The sequence below is a fragment of the Homarus americanus genome, unplaced genomic scaffold, assembly GCF_018991925.1.
Source record: "Homarus americanus isolate GMGI-L3 unplaced genomic scaffold, GMGI_Hamer_2.0 scaffold25013, whole genome shotgun sequence".
NCBI classification, from domain to species: domain Eukaryota; kingdom Metazoa; phylum Arthropoda; class Malacostraca; order Decapoda; family Nephropidae; genus Homarus; species Homarus americanus.
The window spans coordinates 1,317,926-1,334,523 of record NW_024722158.1 but is presented as its reverse complement, the minus strand read 5'-3'; the positions used below and the strand labels follow the sequence as shown (position 1 = coordinate 1,334,523).

Sequence of the window (16,598 nt, the reverse complement as noted above, 5' to 3'; positions counted from 1 at the left end):
GTGCATGCCCAGTACTTGTCAACAGTGCGTAACAGAGACTTGACCGATCGCCCAAGCGGTTAACGAGCCGATCAGTGGTGAAGAGGATAAAAGTAAAAAAAAAAGGCCCAGAATGAGGTTTAACAAATAGAGTTTTCAGGTTAGGAGCAGATGCATTGGACCCCATCCAGCCGGTGAGAGGATCGGGCGACTATATTACGAATAGTCCATCTGCGCTCACGCGTCGAGGCCAGTTCTGAGGGGTCAGAGTTAACATGATGTCCAACAGACAATAAGGTTGACGCAACGGTCCTCACGAGATACCAACCCAAACACCTCCCTTCTATTGTTTCGCCATAAAAGCATTTAAACCGCACTAGGTCCATGCAACTACACGCCTAGCCGTTGCCAAAGTCCAGCACATCTACCTCCTATCCAACACACGGCCTACTTAGAATAGGACGTCCAACAGAACCTGAGCACCCATGTAACAGATGGTCCCACTGCAGTACAGTAAGACACATCAACCAACCTCCATGCCCAGACTAAATACTGACCATCCCTTTACAAAAGGTCTCCCACTAGCTAATATTTAGAATGGTAATGCAAAACGGTCAATCCTCCAACTCAACAACTCCGATAAACACACATCACACCACACACTTCCCAACAGCACAACAATAACAAAGAGACTGGACAAGTCTAGGCATACTTAATAAAAAGATCTATTCAAGTCACCGGCTTTCCCGTTCTCCACACCTGAAGTCTAGTAGCCATGACAACCACCAACTTCCTTAGTCTCCCTTTTGTCAGGCTTTGGCCCTGATGGAAAATTTCTAAACCTAACTTTCTCCCCCTGTCTCTGAGCCTTCAGCAGTGCTCGCTTCTGAATACTGGCCTCCATGGCTTTGTGTAAGTTCTCCTCGGAACTCACACAAAGGTTGCAACTTAACATTATTGTCATCATCATGCCTTGATGTTACACAGAACTTCAACACTACTACAACTTCACAAACAAAGAAAGATTCAGTTGAAACCCTTCAAGATCATAGGAGGTAAACATTTATACATATAACTGCACAGAATACTTCTTAAATGGATAATCATAAAAATAATTGGTAACACTATAGGAGACTGTCACACAGAAAATTAACTATCTTTAAAGAGAGCAGTATACAGTTTGAGTACTCTAAAGCAGTGATTTAACGTTTGTGAGAGATTTGGAGATTCCAATTCACAGGATATTTTGGATTTGGGTTGAAATGAACAAATGCTTTGGACTATGATTTATTCTTTCATTATTGACAATATTTGTATGCGTCATGGTATATAAGGGATCCTTGGTTGAAAACAGTTTGAGAACCCCTGTTCTAAAGTACTCAGAGTAATGCTCAGGTTATTAATTGTCAAAATAATTGATAATACTTTACAAGTATTCACTGTCTCTGTTAGTGCGCAATTATCTTAGCACTGTATTAACATTTCACAAATTACTCTATGCTTTACTCACACTTGGTGGAGCCTTACATGTATTTTCAACAATCCATTTCAAGAGATTTCATTGTTATAGGCTTCCATCTCACCACGGAGTCTTCAACCCAATCAATACAATTACTGAAAATACACTTGCATTAGTTCTCACATACATATAGCACATTTACTAGCAATGCATAAAAGTCAACACTGTAAAATGCACAATGCAATAAAATTACAAAAATGAAAAATATAACACTAAACTTGTTCTGTATCAATAAATTCAATTGTCACACACTGATGTCAACTGAGAACTAAAACACTTTCTATTAGTTCACAACAATTGAATCAAATAGATGTCACAGTTACAAATAAAATATTAAATTACATAACCTTTGTACATTTATGGTTTTCCAGTGACACTCGGATATGAACCACTGTTCACCACACACTTAACACAGCAGATGTTCACTGCTCACTCATTATCTGTAAATATCAAAGTATTAATTCGAGTGGTCACACAAATTCTATGGTATCAGTGTAGGAAGGCACCCAAAAATATTACACTGATGTTTTAGGTGGTCTAGTACAGACTCATCATAATAATAAATATATTTTAGTAATGATAGACACGTTACTGTGAACTAGCACCTATCCTTGATAAGAGAACAGAGAGACAATTGCCCGAGCCTTTAAGAGTCGTGCTCTCGACAGGCATGACACTCCTAACGTTCTACTTACAGATAACGGAGGTGAATTTAACAACGCGATGTTAACTAAATTATGTGAACTGTATCACATTAATAAATGTAATATCACAGCCCATCATCCTGCAGCCAACGGGACAGCTGAACCGCTTAACAGGAAGATTCTTAATCATCTTTGTACTAGCTTGGATTTTACTAACACGAACCGGGATGAGTGTACGTCTGATGTACAAAGTTCCATTAACAGTTCTTATCATCGGGAGCAAGTGACTTATTAGGCTTTAGTTTGTCTATTTGCTTACTAACATCGTTACTAGTCACTACTATCTCGCTTAATTTCTTTTCTTCACTATCTCTGTATAGAGTCGGTGCCTCGGATATCATGTTTAAATTTTCGGTGGTGAAAACTGTTGGAAAATATTTATTCAGATTATTGCTCATTTCTCCGTCGTTATCAGTTAGCTCGCCGGTATCTGACTGTATTGGTCCAATCTTTTCTCATGTTTTAGTTTGATACATTTGGTAGAACCCCTTGCGGTTTGACTTCACCTCCCCTGCTACCTTCAGTTCATTATTCCTCTGCTTTTCTTATCTCGGTGTTATCCCTACTGGTCAATACCTTATAATAATCTCGGAGGTAAATTTCACCACAGTTTATTCTTCTACCTACAGCCTTCCTTTATCCAATAATGTTCTTTAAATAATTATTTATCCATTTAGGGTCATTGTTGTTTGATCTGAGTTTTCTGTATAGTATGTTCTACCTTTTTGCATTAAGTAACTTATTATTTAAAATTGTTGTGGAACTCATCAACCTCAGATCTCATGATCAGGTCATCCTCAACCGTCAGGTCTCCAGGTAAGGTGGAATTTTCCTTGCGGCTGCCCTGAAATTCTAATTGGAATCTTATTTCTTTGTGATCTCTGTTATCAAGTTCGTTCCCTACCTCGACATTACTAATGAGGTTTTCTCTGTTTGACAGAACTAAATCGAATATATTATTACCCCAGGTGGGTTCAGTTATATGTTGACTTAGGAAACAGTCCTGGATGGTTTCAAGAAAATCCTCTGATTCTGAGTTACCCGTAAGGTCAATCCAATCTATTTGGCTAAAGTTAAAGTCGTTTACTATACAGACTTTGCTATGTATGGAAGCCCTGCGCATTTCATCCCAAATATGTCGTTCGTTAACTCTATCAAGATTAGGAAGTCTTTATATTAAACCTGTGATTAAATTTTCCCTAGGTTCGATTAATTTTATCCAAATTGTTTCTGTATTCCGCTCAGTTTTTATTTCCTTATTTATTTCACACTTCAGATTATCCCTGACATAGAGTGCTACTCCAACTCCTTTCCTAATCTGCCTATCGGTATGGAATAATTTGTAACCTGCAATTTGGTATTCGACAGGTAACTGGTGTGAGTCTAGGTTTATCCACGTTTCAGTGAATGCTATTATATCGATTTTTTCGGAACATACCAACGCCCTGATTTCATCCATTTTGTTTCTCATACTTCTACTGTTTGCGTAGTTAGTCTTGTTCTGAGTCCTCTCTTTGTCGCGTTTAGGTTTTAACACCCTGCCGAATTTGGTTTTGTCATCATTCCTAACACTATTTCCCTGTAACCTTTCACTTTGTTTACCCGCTCCCACTGCAGTCTCCTCCATCCCCGTGCTCATATGTTCCCCTAGCAGTTCAAAAACTTGGACATCTTTTAAACTGACGTCTCGAGAGCCAGCCAGGGTTGCCACACCATCCCTAGACAAATGCACCCCATCCTTAGCATAAAGGCCCCTTCTGCTGTAAAAGTTGTCCCAGTTGTCAATGAATGGGACTGATATCGACTTCCAATATCTGTCAAGATGGCCGTTGACACCAACTGCCCTTGACAACCATTCATTGCCAACTCTCCTTCTAGGTAGGACACCACATATGATAGGGATCCCTCCCTTCGACCTAATACGTTCTATAGCTGTCTTGAACTTATCAAGAAGCCAATATCATTGTCTTCTGCACTAAGGCAGATAAGGGTTTGTTCCCATTACCAGACAAGATATTGTCCATCCTGTAGGGGTATCGAGATATTAATGTTGTCTAGCACTCAGGATGGAAGGAAACTCTAATGTGGTTTTCTTGTATAATATATAAGTTATATGAGAGACAGTCTGGTGCTGGAGATGCCGTCTGGTGAGGAAGCTCAGAGGACAGCTGGTGGGTCGCCATGCTGGCTGGCGGGAGCGAGGGCCGCCAGGCAGGCGAGGAGGAGCGAAGGCTGCCAGGCAGCGGCTGAGGAGGAGGTGTTGCTTGTTCAAGAAGAATGGTCAGAATGAATCTCACTGGAGAGACAGAGCTTATATACCCAGCAGCCGCTATGAGCCATGTTGGGAAAACCCGAGAAGTCGCCGGCCTTTTGGCTCGGTTGCTAGGATACGGCGGGCATTGGAATGCGGATACGCTTGGTTGCTAGGGAAGACGGTAGCAGGTGGTGTGCAGCTACGCAGTTTGTAGGGGAGACGTCCACTACAATACTCCCCCTCCCCTCCAGGCGGTGTAGGAGACTTGTTGTTTGTAGAGTTGATTAGCACATGTGAGGAAGACCTGGCGGTGCATGCCTCATGTGAGACAACGGCGATGTCGTGATGAGCCGATCGCTGAAATACAACTGTCTAGATACACACTATCTGTGGGAGAAGGGAGAAAAAGGGTGTGTGGAGGCGATGAATGTTGTGCTTCCCTCACGACAGGTACAGGGTCGTCAGATGCGCCTGCTGGGGTGTGTGTGGGCCTGGGTCAGGAGCAGGGGCTGTGTCAGCAGAAGCGGATTAGGGCTCGTGACAGCAGCTGGGTCCACGACAGCAGCAGGGTGCAGGACATTAGCAGGGAGTACCTGAGGGAGAAAAGAGGGGGTGTGGAGGCGATGGGTATTGTGTGCTTCCCTCACGGCAGGAACTGCTGGGCCGGGGTCGGCGTCTGAGGCAGGACGGGTGTGCTGGGGTTGTCAGAATGTGGTGCGTGGGGCAGGAAGAGGAGCCGGTGTCTGCTTGAAGACTGGGAGCGTGATCAGTGTCTCCTCCATCCTGTGTGAGTGCTAATCTCCGGGAGTCACCATTGTAGGGGTAACGAGATATTAATGTTGTCTAGCACTCAGGATGGAAGGAAACTCTTATGTGGTTTTCTTGTATAATATATAAGATATATGAAGACAGTCTGGTGCTGGAGATGCTGTGTGGTGGGGAGCTGCTCAGTAGAAGACGTTCGGTGAGTAGCGTGTTGAAGGAGGTAGATGTGCAGGAGCTTCGTTAGAGAAGATGTTGCCTGTTGCTGGCCTCCTGGTTGAATAAATGTTAACAGCTAGGAGCTTGCTGGAGGAGGTGTTGCTTGTTCAGGAAAATGGGCAGAATGAATCTCAAGAGAGAGACAGAGCTTATATACCCAGCAGCCGCTATGAGTCATGTTGGGAAAACCCGAGAAGTCGCCGGCCTTTTGGCTCGGTTGCTAGGATACGGCGGGCATTGGAATGCGGATACGCTTGGTTGCTAGGGAAGACGGTAGCAGGTGGTGTGCAGCTACGCAGTTTGTAGGGGAGACGTCCACTACAATCCTGTCAACTATATCCCCCACCCCTGCTCCTGGCAAACACACCCTCATCCTATTTTTATTTTTACCACAGAAAGCTCTGTCCAGGTACCGTACCTGGGAATCGCTAACGATTAAGGTTTTCGTACCTTCCTTGTCAGCCTTGTCCCTGACTATGCTAACGTCCGATTCGTCTGTCAAAGGACTGAAAGAGTTGGTACACCTAGCTGTTGTTGTCGCTTTCATGGTGTGTTTTTTCACCTCCAGTTTGGTTGTCTTTCCTCACAACCTTCCATTCGCCTGAGTTTTAGTCAGATACGGGCTTTCCTTGTCTCGTATCTTCTTCCTTCATCCTCGCTATATCTTCCTTTAATTTCAAGATTTCTTCCTTGGCCCTCTCTAACTCGGCCCTCAGAAGGGCACAGTCATGTTCACCAGTAGCACTAGCCATTACTGACAATTGATCCCCTGGAGCTAAGCCTGCAGTGACCTTTCCTCTAGTGAGGTCAACGTCAAGAATGAAATACAGTCGTAATAAGGATATAAAAGAACGAAGAGTGAGAATATTGGCCAACACATATACAATTAGTTATGTTATTGTATGTTAATAATACTCTGGATAGAGTTGTTTAAAAGTCACCACCACACGGAAACAAGACCAGTAGAGTAACGTAACGACTTGATTACGTGTCACCCAATATTTATGCCATTCATATTTTGAGAGAGAAAGAGAGAGCAGAACTATTTACTCTTAATTTGTTAAAGTTAATTTTTTAATTTTATCCTCTGATTACTTTTCCTTTTCATTTATCCTCTTCAACAAAATATTGGCTCGCTAGCCGCCCGGGCGATCAGTCACGTCTCTGTTACGCACTGTTGACAAGTACTGGGCATGCACCGGCTCCTGAATGTACCTGAACCCGCTCCAGTGTTGGTCAAGTCTTGTCTTGAAAGAGCTCACACTCGGTGCCGTCACAACACTTTCTGGTAGGTTGTTCCAAGAGTTTACAACCCTCATACCGAAAAAGTTTGCCCTCACAGTTATCTGGACTTGCGGCTTCTTCAATCTTGAGCTGTGACCCCTTGTGGGGCGAGCGTCCGCCAGCTCCAAGTAAGGACACTCGACTGAGTAGTGCCCCCTGAGATGCTTATACACCTCAGCTAGGTCACCCCTTGCCCGTCTGTAATATAAGCTAGGCAAGTTCAGGCGATCCAATCTCTCAGGGTAGCTGAGGTGCCGAAGTGCAGGCACCAGTCTGGTGGCCCTCCTTTGAACATTTTCAACCAACTGACAGTCCCTAGCATATCTCAGGGACCAGACAGGGTGACAGTACTCCAGATGGGGAAGCACTTCGCTCTTGAAGATCGTTACAAGGGACGGACCATCTATATATCTAACCGACCTTCTTAAAGGACCTAATAATTTATTTGCCTGGTTTACCTTCTTCTCGCAATGGCCCGAGAACTTCAGCTCATTGTCAAAATACACACCTAGGTCCTTCTCACATTCAGTCTCAAATAGTGCAGTTTCTTCATCCCGTTGGGACATATGATACGCCTCCTTACCGTTGGTACGCCCCAGGTGCATCCTCTTACACTACGTGACATTGAATCTCAGCAGCCATTCCTTCGACCATTCCTGGAGCCCACAGAGGTCCTTCTGCAGCTCTTCACAGTCAACTTGGTTCTTAATTTCCCGAAATAACTTGGCGTCATCGGCAAACATTTGTATGGAAGAGTGTACAACGCGTCAGGCATGTCATTTATGAAACAAACAAACAACAGCGGGCCCAATACGCTACCCTGTAGTACCCCACTTGTGACACGTACGGATGACGATTTTGTGCCATTAATTACCACACACTGCTTGCGGTCATGTAGAAAGACTTCTATCCACGCTAAGACATTCCCCCGAATTCCGTACCCTTCCAGCATGATTTTCAGCCTTTCATGGGGTACACTGTCGAAAGTGTCCAATATCCAATACTCTGAGCAATTGTGTTAAGCAGGAGCGCCCTGGCATAAAACCGTGTTGGCAATGCTTTACAAGGTTGTTTCCCATTAGATGTTCCATTGCGGCATCTCTGATAATACTCTCAAGTACTTTACATATTATGTTGGTAAAGTTAAGGTCAAATAAACACTTTTTTTTTAAACACATTGCTATTCATATATTAAAATCAACCTTATCCACTTTTCCATTGTGGATGTATGTATATATATATATATATATATATATATATATATATATATATATATATATATATATATATATATATATATATATATATATATATATATATATATATATATATATATATATATTTATATTGTGTGTGTCATTAGCCCAATAAAGCGCGCTGACTTCTACATAATATCAAAACCTCACCCGCCAAGATTCGAAACCAAGGCCCACGACTGTGACCGGGGAGCGCTACCTCTAGACCACCAGGATACAAAAGCAGTCCTAGACTCTGTTATATTTCACACAAAGTCAGTTCAACGAGCTTATGGCACCGTGAACCTCTAATGAGGACTACCCGTATATATATGGATCCTTGTGTTTCGAAGCCGGATTTGGTAAAACGTTATTCTGACCACCTACAGTAAGTGATACAGGTAGTCCCCATTAGAGGTTCACGGCGCCATAAGCTCATTGAACTGACTTTGTGTGAAATATAACAGAGTCTAGGACTGCTTTTGTATCCTGGTGGACTAGAGGTAGCGTTCCCCGGTCACAGTCTTGGGCCATGGGTTCGAATCCTGGCGGGGTGAGGAGTTGATTTTATATATATATATATATATATATATATATATATATATATATATATATATATATATATATATATATATATATATATATATATATATATATATATATAAATGGGTACGAACTGTCTCATAAATTGGGTATGAGTTATCTCGTAGCTGGGTAAGAGTCGACATGTTCTGATGGGTACGATTTGCTTGGGTAAGAGTTGTCCAGCACCCAATTTAATGTAGTTCACACAACTCTGTTAGAAAGTCAAAACTATGTTTTTCTAGATTTTTTGTGTGTGTGTGTTTTGATTGGTTCTGGCCATGATTTCCATCAGAAATGGCCTGTTTTTAAGTTATCGTCCCCTTCTACCCCCAACACGATAGGGGATCCAGTTGGGAACCGGGGTCTTGGGTGGGGGAGAGAAGCAAGCGTTTTCCTACAAAAATCATGGCAAAGTGAATACAAAACACACCAAAAAACATATAAACCTAACCTTTTTGGGGATGACCTAACCTACCCTAATCTATCCTAACCTGACCCATGGGAACACATTTATGAAGGGAAGATTAATGGAATTAAATAGAGAAGATCTGGCATGCGTTACCTCCGTGATTATACGTTACCCAAGAAATGTGATAAAATAAAATTACCTTAAAATCAGAAGTCCTTTACGAATATGATAATAGATTTGGGGTAGGAATGTTGTGTGAACTACATACCAATCTTTCAGTGATGCCGAGGTGGAATTCTTCAGGAGATCCAATAGAGCTTTTCATAAATTATTTCACAAAAAATTTCCTCTAAATTCCTGAATGCTGTTTCTACTTACATGGTTGCCTCACTTTTAGATGAAGCATCATCAGTCTGTAGCTCATCACTGGACAACAAAGTCTCTTTTTGTATGCATTTCTTCTACTGATATCTTGTTACTCTGGATCTCTCCATGACTTCCTTCATTCTTGCTGTGTGCGGTGTGTACTTCAACCCCAGCTCCTTATGTAGGCCCCCTTCTGTATAGCCCATATTCCACTCAAGACAGGTCAGTGCTGTTGCAAATTGCAACATTTCTAATCTCCTGTATCTTTCTCTTCCACATCTGTGCCAAACCCAACCAAGGAGAGTCTTACTGCTAGTCAGTGTATTTACTAAGCGACAATGGATTAGAAAATCATCATCGGCGAGCCTCGCATAGATATGAGTTATTTTGTCCTTAATTTCATCAGTAAGGTCAAAGAAGTTAGTGAACATGTTTGCCTCTCTATGTGGTGGTGGGGTCTGATTCCTTGCACGCGCCTTCTGCCAAAAACACAGTGAGTCTGGGCCTTGCGGGCAAAACTGGTGTCGATCAGGTGTGTCATCTACGGCCGTGCAGTGAAGGTACGAGGAAAAAATGGCTCTCTTCATATCTTTTCGTGATTTTCCTAAGTTTAGTCTCACCGACATTTCACAATGGGACTGAATATTCCCAATAACTTCTTTAGTCAGCTCTGGGCATTTCATTTTAATCATTTGATCCCTTACCTTATACAGAGCTGCACCCAGTTCCTTCCTCAAATGACTTATACTCTCCTCTTTGACAACAGCATGTTTAGCACCATACGGGCCCTGTCCATTATTCATTTGCATTATTTTGTCACAAGCGTTAGAGTCTCTTTCTGTGATAAACACAACATACCTAACTTGGTATCTCTCTACAGATCTTGAACACATCCTCTGGACAACTGCTTCTTCCCTACCGTCACTATCACCCTTGTAATTCATATTGCAGTTACGTTCATGACTCCTCTTCCATTCATCATAGCTTCCCTGCACCTTGTCTTCTTTCTTCTCTTTACACTCGTGGCAGTAACTTGACACAAATTCCCAGTCCAACACAATGCCAGTGTAAAGTTCAATAACAACGCCCACGCCATAGTATCTCTCAGGTCCCTGATCAAGCCAAGCACTTTCATAACTCACATCAATGTTTAAAATACCATCAGTATCTGGATGTCGACCTATCTCTCCATATATCATCTGAACAGCACTTCTAGCTTTAAGGAACATAACAACACACTTCTTGAGTAAGGCATTATGAATATACCTTAAATGTCTGAGCCATGACTTGTATGACAGACCACCTATTTTCATACTCTCAGCTGCATCAAAGAATTCTCTATAACTAACGTCACGACTAGCCAATGTTAATACTAAACTTAGATTATTTTCATATATGTCTTCTTCTTTTTCAGTTTTGTTCACATTCATTAATTTGGGTTTTATTTCAAGCACAATCTTGTTACAATCCACACATGTCACTGACACCACGGTATCAACACACACGGGTTTCACTAAAACCTTCACACTACCGTTACAATCATCACATTTGAGCATACCTAATGTACTCTCAAGGACTTCAGCATCCAACAACACGTTTGCTTTACGTGTAATCATTTCTGTACCAGCCTCCTGTACTTCCAGTACAGTTTTCCTCCGGGCAACACCATGTAACTGGTACGCCTCTCTCTCACCAGTTACGTCAGCCTGTTTCTTAATGGCTTCATGTGCAGCTACTTTAGCCTTCCTACGAGCGGTAATACCATCCATGTTGACACGTTCCCAAAGACTTTTCTCTACTGTGAACTTCAGGTGACGGCAATGAAAGTATGAGGGTGATAGAGGTGGTGGGAGGCGTCAGTTGCTGGCTGGAGAACTAGGAATGCGGCTCCCGTGCGCCTCATCATATCATGTAGTCATCGTACTGGACCCAGTGTTGCCAGGTACTTGTGACCAAAAGTCGCGGAAACAGACCTTAAAAGTAGCGGATCTCAATGAAAAGTAGCCCAATATACCTGTATATATATATATATATATATATATATATATATATATATATATATATATATATATATATATATATATATATATATATATATATATATATATATATATATATATATATGTGTGTGTATGTATGTATGTATGTATATTAGGGTGGGCCATATTTTGGGGCAAAAAACAAAATTTGCCATTTTTTTTGTCACAAACCCTGGCAAAAGTTTTCGTTTGGGGTAGAAACATTGCCTGTAAAATATTGTTTAAATATCTTAATAATTAGAGGTTGCTCAAGTCAAATGAAATTTAACAATATTATGCCTATGCTTAATGTTCATAACACATCATTTCCTAGCCCCCAAGCCTGCCCCCCCCCCCCCAAACTTAGTCTAAGTGGGTATTAGCTGCTCAAGGCAGGGGTCGCATGAGGACCAGTCTCACTCTTTGTCGCCCAGTAAGGTCTGCTTGAGGGCATTAGGGAATGATTTCCTGTGGTCAGCAACTGCCTGCAGTAGATACTGCAGTTGCTGTTCGTCCTTGGTGATGCGGCCTGAGAACTCTTGGACTAAGGCTACTCCTCTTTCTACATGATCATTGATCACAGACAAAGCTTGTACACTGGCTTTTGCATTTTGGAAGCCAGGATCATCTTTCCACTGTTCTATTGGGAGGGCCAGGAAATCTGTATTCAAGTTGAGCTTTTTGAAAAATGACTTTGTGTTCTTTGTCGTGAAATCATATAGGTTCTTCACTTGGAGTGTGTCTGGATTGATTGTAACCCGTTTGACATGCTTTTCTTCTCCAATAACGATGTTCATAGCTTCCAACATGCGGTCCTTCACTGCTGGGAGAACATCGTCATCAAAGAAGGCCAATACAACCAACTCTTCTGACAAGTACCAGAGGTGTCTTATCATTTTGTGGAAAGTTGCCTTTGATATGGCATCGCTGATGGTACTGTAGTCTTGTAGAGCTTTAAGCAACATCAGATCTCCTTTTGGTGCCTTTGCAGCAAGTGGAGCAGTTGTCCAAGCCTTCACATATATTCGGGCAAAGAAAATGCACAAATCACTTAGTCCTCTGTTCTCCTTTGGAGTAAGCTTAAACTGAGAACGGAATAACCACACTTTGAAGGAATGAATGGTCCTTGCCATCCATCGTGCTTGGTGCATTGCACCAGGAGCAGAAAATCGTACTCCCCGAGAAGGTGATGTGCCAAGGAAGATGGAGGCCAGCTCTAGCAGCTCTCGATAATCATCTCGAAGCTGTGTCTCCAATAGAGCCTTCTCAATGAAGTTGGTCAGATCGTCCCTAACAGCTCTGACCGATTCTTCTGCCAGGTCGTCGGTGGAGGAGTCTTCAAACTTCTGCTTGTCAATTTGTTCCCATTTGGCTTGGAATCTTCGGAACAGCTGTATGTCAGGAGCAGCTGAGTGCCCCATTACAGCTTCAAAAGCAGCTCCAGCTACAAGTTCAAGTACATGGTGGCGGCAGGCAAAATATAGCAAATCACGACCCAGCAACTGCTCAATTTTGACACACGCACCCTTGTGGTGACCAGTATTTGAGCTTGTTGTATCAAAACACATGCCATGCACGATGTCTGCAATGTGCCATTGCTGCAAAGCCTTCACAACAGCTTTTGCTTGTTCATCACCGGTACCAGAGGGAAGTTTTGGAACAGCAAGAAGTTGGGAGGTGCCATTGCCTGAGACAAGAACTGGGAGTCTGTCAACATGGCCCCCATGCCCCGTCAAATCAGGCATCAATTTACCATCCCAGTGAACAATTAAAACTGACTCTGGTTTGAAGTTTGAAAGGATTTCAGCTGCCCTGCTACTGCGATGATGCTGACGTTTCCTCCTGATGCTTGATCGATTCAGAATCAATTCACTGACATCATGGCCCAGACTCCGAGCAGTTTGGGTGACAATGTGCATGGCCATTCTATCTGAGGACTTGGTCCGATCTAATGCTGCAGAAAGTTCTGGAGTTAGAACTTCTTTTCGCCCACGCTTCTTGACAGTAGGTAGAGTTTGAAGTGCTGATGGGCCAGGAACTGGGTTAGATTCCTCAGAAGAAGACGTACTACTGCTGTCCAAGACAACTTTTTCTATTACTTTTATCCTCTTCGCCACTGATCGGCTTGTTAGCCGCTTGGGCGATCGGTCACGTCTCTGATTACTTTTCCTTTTCATTTATCTTCTTCACCAAAAGATCGGCTCGCTAGCCACCCGGGCGATCGGTCACGTCTCTGTCACGCACTGTTGGCAAATACTGGGCATGCACCGGCTCCTGAATGTACCTGAACCCGCTCCAGTGTTGGTCAAGTCTTGTCTTGAAAGAGCTCACACTCGGTGCCGTCACAACATTCTCTGGTAGATTGTTCCAAGAGTTTACAACCCTCACTCCAAAAAAAGTTTGCCCTCACGGTTTTCTGGACTTGCGGCTTCTTCAATCTTGAGCTGTGACCCCTTGTGGGGCGAGCGTCCGCCAGCTCCAAGTAAGGACACTCAACTGAATAGTGCCCCCTGAGATGCTTATACACCTCAACTAGGTCCCCCCTTGCCCGTCTGTAGTATAAGCTAGGTAAGTTCAGGCGCTCCAATCTCTCAGGGTAGCTGAGGTGCCGAAGTGCAGGCACCACTCTGGTGGCCCTCCTTTGAACATTTTCAACCAACTGACAGTCCCTAGCATATCTCGGAGACCAGATGGGGTGACAGTACTCCAAATGGGGAAGCACTTCACTCTAGAAGATCGTTACGAGGGACGGATCGTCTAGATATCTGAACGACCTTCTTATAAGGCCCAATAATTTATTTGCCTGATTTACCTTCTTCTCACAATGGCCCGAGAACTGGATGGCCTGGCATTTTTTGGCTTCTTCCTCTGCACTGTCTGCAGCCAACTTCCTTTTCATTGCTTTCTTGAGAGTTTTTTTCGTCGTTTCTGTCTTTTCAGGAATACTTTGTCAAGAGATGACATTGCCCCACGACGCCCTTTTTCTCGTTGCGCTATTAAGAAATCCTTATCCTCCTGAACTGTCATCATATTCAACCATTCACATGTGCAATGTCAAAGAGATCTTCAAAAGTATCAGTGAACTCTTTCTGCTTTTGAGCTTCTGTCTTTCTTGAAGAGTTCTTTTTCAAACTACTCCACTTGTCAAACATTTTGTGCACTTGATTCACACAATCTGGTTTGTGGTGTGTGGGAATGTTTGCTTTTGTCCAAAATTGAAGAACTTTGTCTGTGACTTCCCCAGCTGCCACCCTGATGGTTTTTTCTGTATGCGATGCACGCTTAAACAATACTGTAACACTTGCCTGTTTGAAGGTAACTTAGCCCCTGTAATGTCATCACATAATGTCTTTATCAAATACACATTTTCTCGTGTTTTTACTCCTGCATTAGCCATTTTGACCTGAGGAATAAAGAAATTAATTATTAATATAAATTAATAATGAGAATACTCTGCAGAACTGTTTCTAATTTCCCCAATCATCAATCACGACCAGCAAAAACTCACCACAATCGAGCCAAATGCGACGCACTAGTGGTGGGCGTAATCGGCTACAAAGTAATCGACTACATCGATCACTTAATTTTTGACAGCTTTGAGCAACCTCTAAGTATTAATATATTTAAAAATAACTCTACACACAATGTATTTGTCCTAAATGGACACTTTTAGCAGGGTCTGTGGTAAAAAATTCCAAAGTTGAAAAATAAGGACCACCCTATATATATATATATATATATATATATATATATATATATATATATATATATATATATATATATATATATATATATATATATATATATATATATATATATAGAGAGAGAGAGAGAGAGAGAGAGAGAGAGAGAGAGAGAGATATTGTAGGGTTAACGTTATGTTGGATCGCACTAGGATGGAGGTAAGGGAACTCTGCTATGGAGTTTGTCTATATTATATTATATGTACAATGCAGTGCCAGGGAGTTGCTGTTTGGTGAGGAGCGTGTTGAGAGGAGGCTCTTGTTGTAAAAGCGCGCAACCCAAGCTGCCACCCTTTAAGGGCTTGGCACTCTTACAACAACTTATGTTAATACTCTGACCTGGCAGCGTGACGTGAGAGGAAGGCCCATGGGTACATGTAAATATAGTATCGAGTATTAGGGAAAGAACAACGGTGAATACTATAGGTGAATCATAGACCCACATACAAATACACTGTTTATTAAACACAAAAATGGTTACAGGAAAGATGCTGTATGCACACAAAACAGGAACTCCTGGTACCATGCCCTCAGGCTCAATTTACTTGCACCACTACCGGGTGTACCCACACCAAAACACACACAAACTCTCACAGCACCTTAGCACCAATAAGACCAGTGGCACCTGCCAGTACAACACTCAATAGCCCAGGGGCAACACTCCAGCGGCCGCCAAGGGAGTCTCATCACCAAGTGACGCCTTCCAACACTCCGATAATTCCGGTGGACTAACACCACCACACCAACAGCCCTACTGAGCTATGTACTGTACTCATCCACCAATGATGGGGCTGGCAGTGGTTTGTGGGCTGACTGAGTCATCAAAAGCAAGAATTAAATTGATCACAAAAGGTTGAATGGCAATCCCGTCCCAACACGCAGCGCCTTAATACAACACGAGGAGCAGATTTAAAAGTTCCCTTCAGGAATATTAACTAATTCCTTAGTTAACCTCCCTACCACAATTTCAGTATGATTATCAGAGTCTCTGATAAAAGGTTTAAAGGTTCTCGGTAGCAGAAAAAGTTTACAACTACGGTCAACAAACATACGACATCTCGATGACGTCATCAAGGCAGGTGCAAAGTCCTCAGGGGCGCCGGGTGAGGTGTCTGGGTTCCTAGGTCCGGATGCAGGATTCTCATCAGGAGCAGGGTCCACGTCAGGAGCAGTAGGTACTTGAGGATGAAAAGAGGGTACCCAGGAATGTTGTGGGCGAGGTGGTGCTGCAGGCGGCAATGGTGGGCCGACTGGGGAAGGAGGTGCGGGAGGGATGTGTTCAGGGCGGTGGGAAGGCTGGCGTGGGGTAGTAGCCTTGGATGCTGAAACTGCCTGTTATAGTGTTTGCATTGTAAGGGGGGGGGGGGTCCCTTTACTATTTCATATATGTCTTCTGTTATTATTCTTCAATATTTTTATATACTTATATTCTTGCCTATATTTTCTAAGTCACCAATTTGTAAGAGTCCGTTTTCCTCTTTATACTATTTCATATTGTATTTTGTTCTAGTTATATTCTAA

The 16,598-nt window shown here is 42.7% G+C and overlaps 1 protein-coding gene across 1 annotated transcript; it reads right to left on the bottom strand.

The window, feature by feature from the left end:
- On the bottom strand, window positions 1-11,214 carry LOC121862064. Its single transcript, XM_042359999.1, has 2 exons — window positions 9,329-11,214; window positions 1-1,938 (listed from the first exon to the last, which is right to left on the bottom strand). The coding sequence occupies exon 1, from the start codon at window positions 11,083-11,085 to the stop codon at window positions 9,412-9,414; it is 1,674 nt and encodes a 557-aa protein (XP_042215933.1). The 5' UTR covers window positions 11,086-11,214; the 3' UTR covers window positions 1-1,938; window positions 9,329-9,411.
- Between the last annotated feature and the right edge of the window lie 5,384 nt (window positions 11,215-16,598).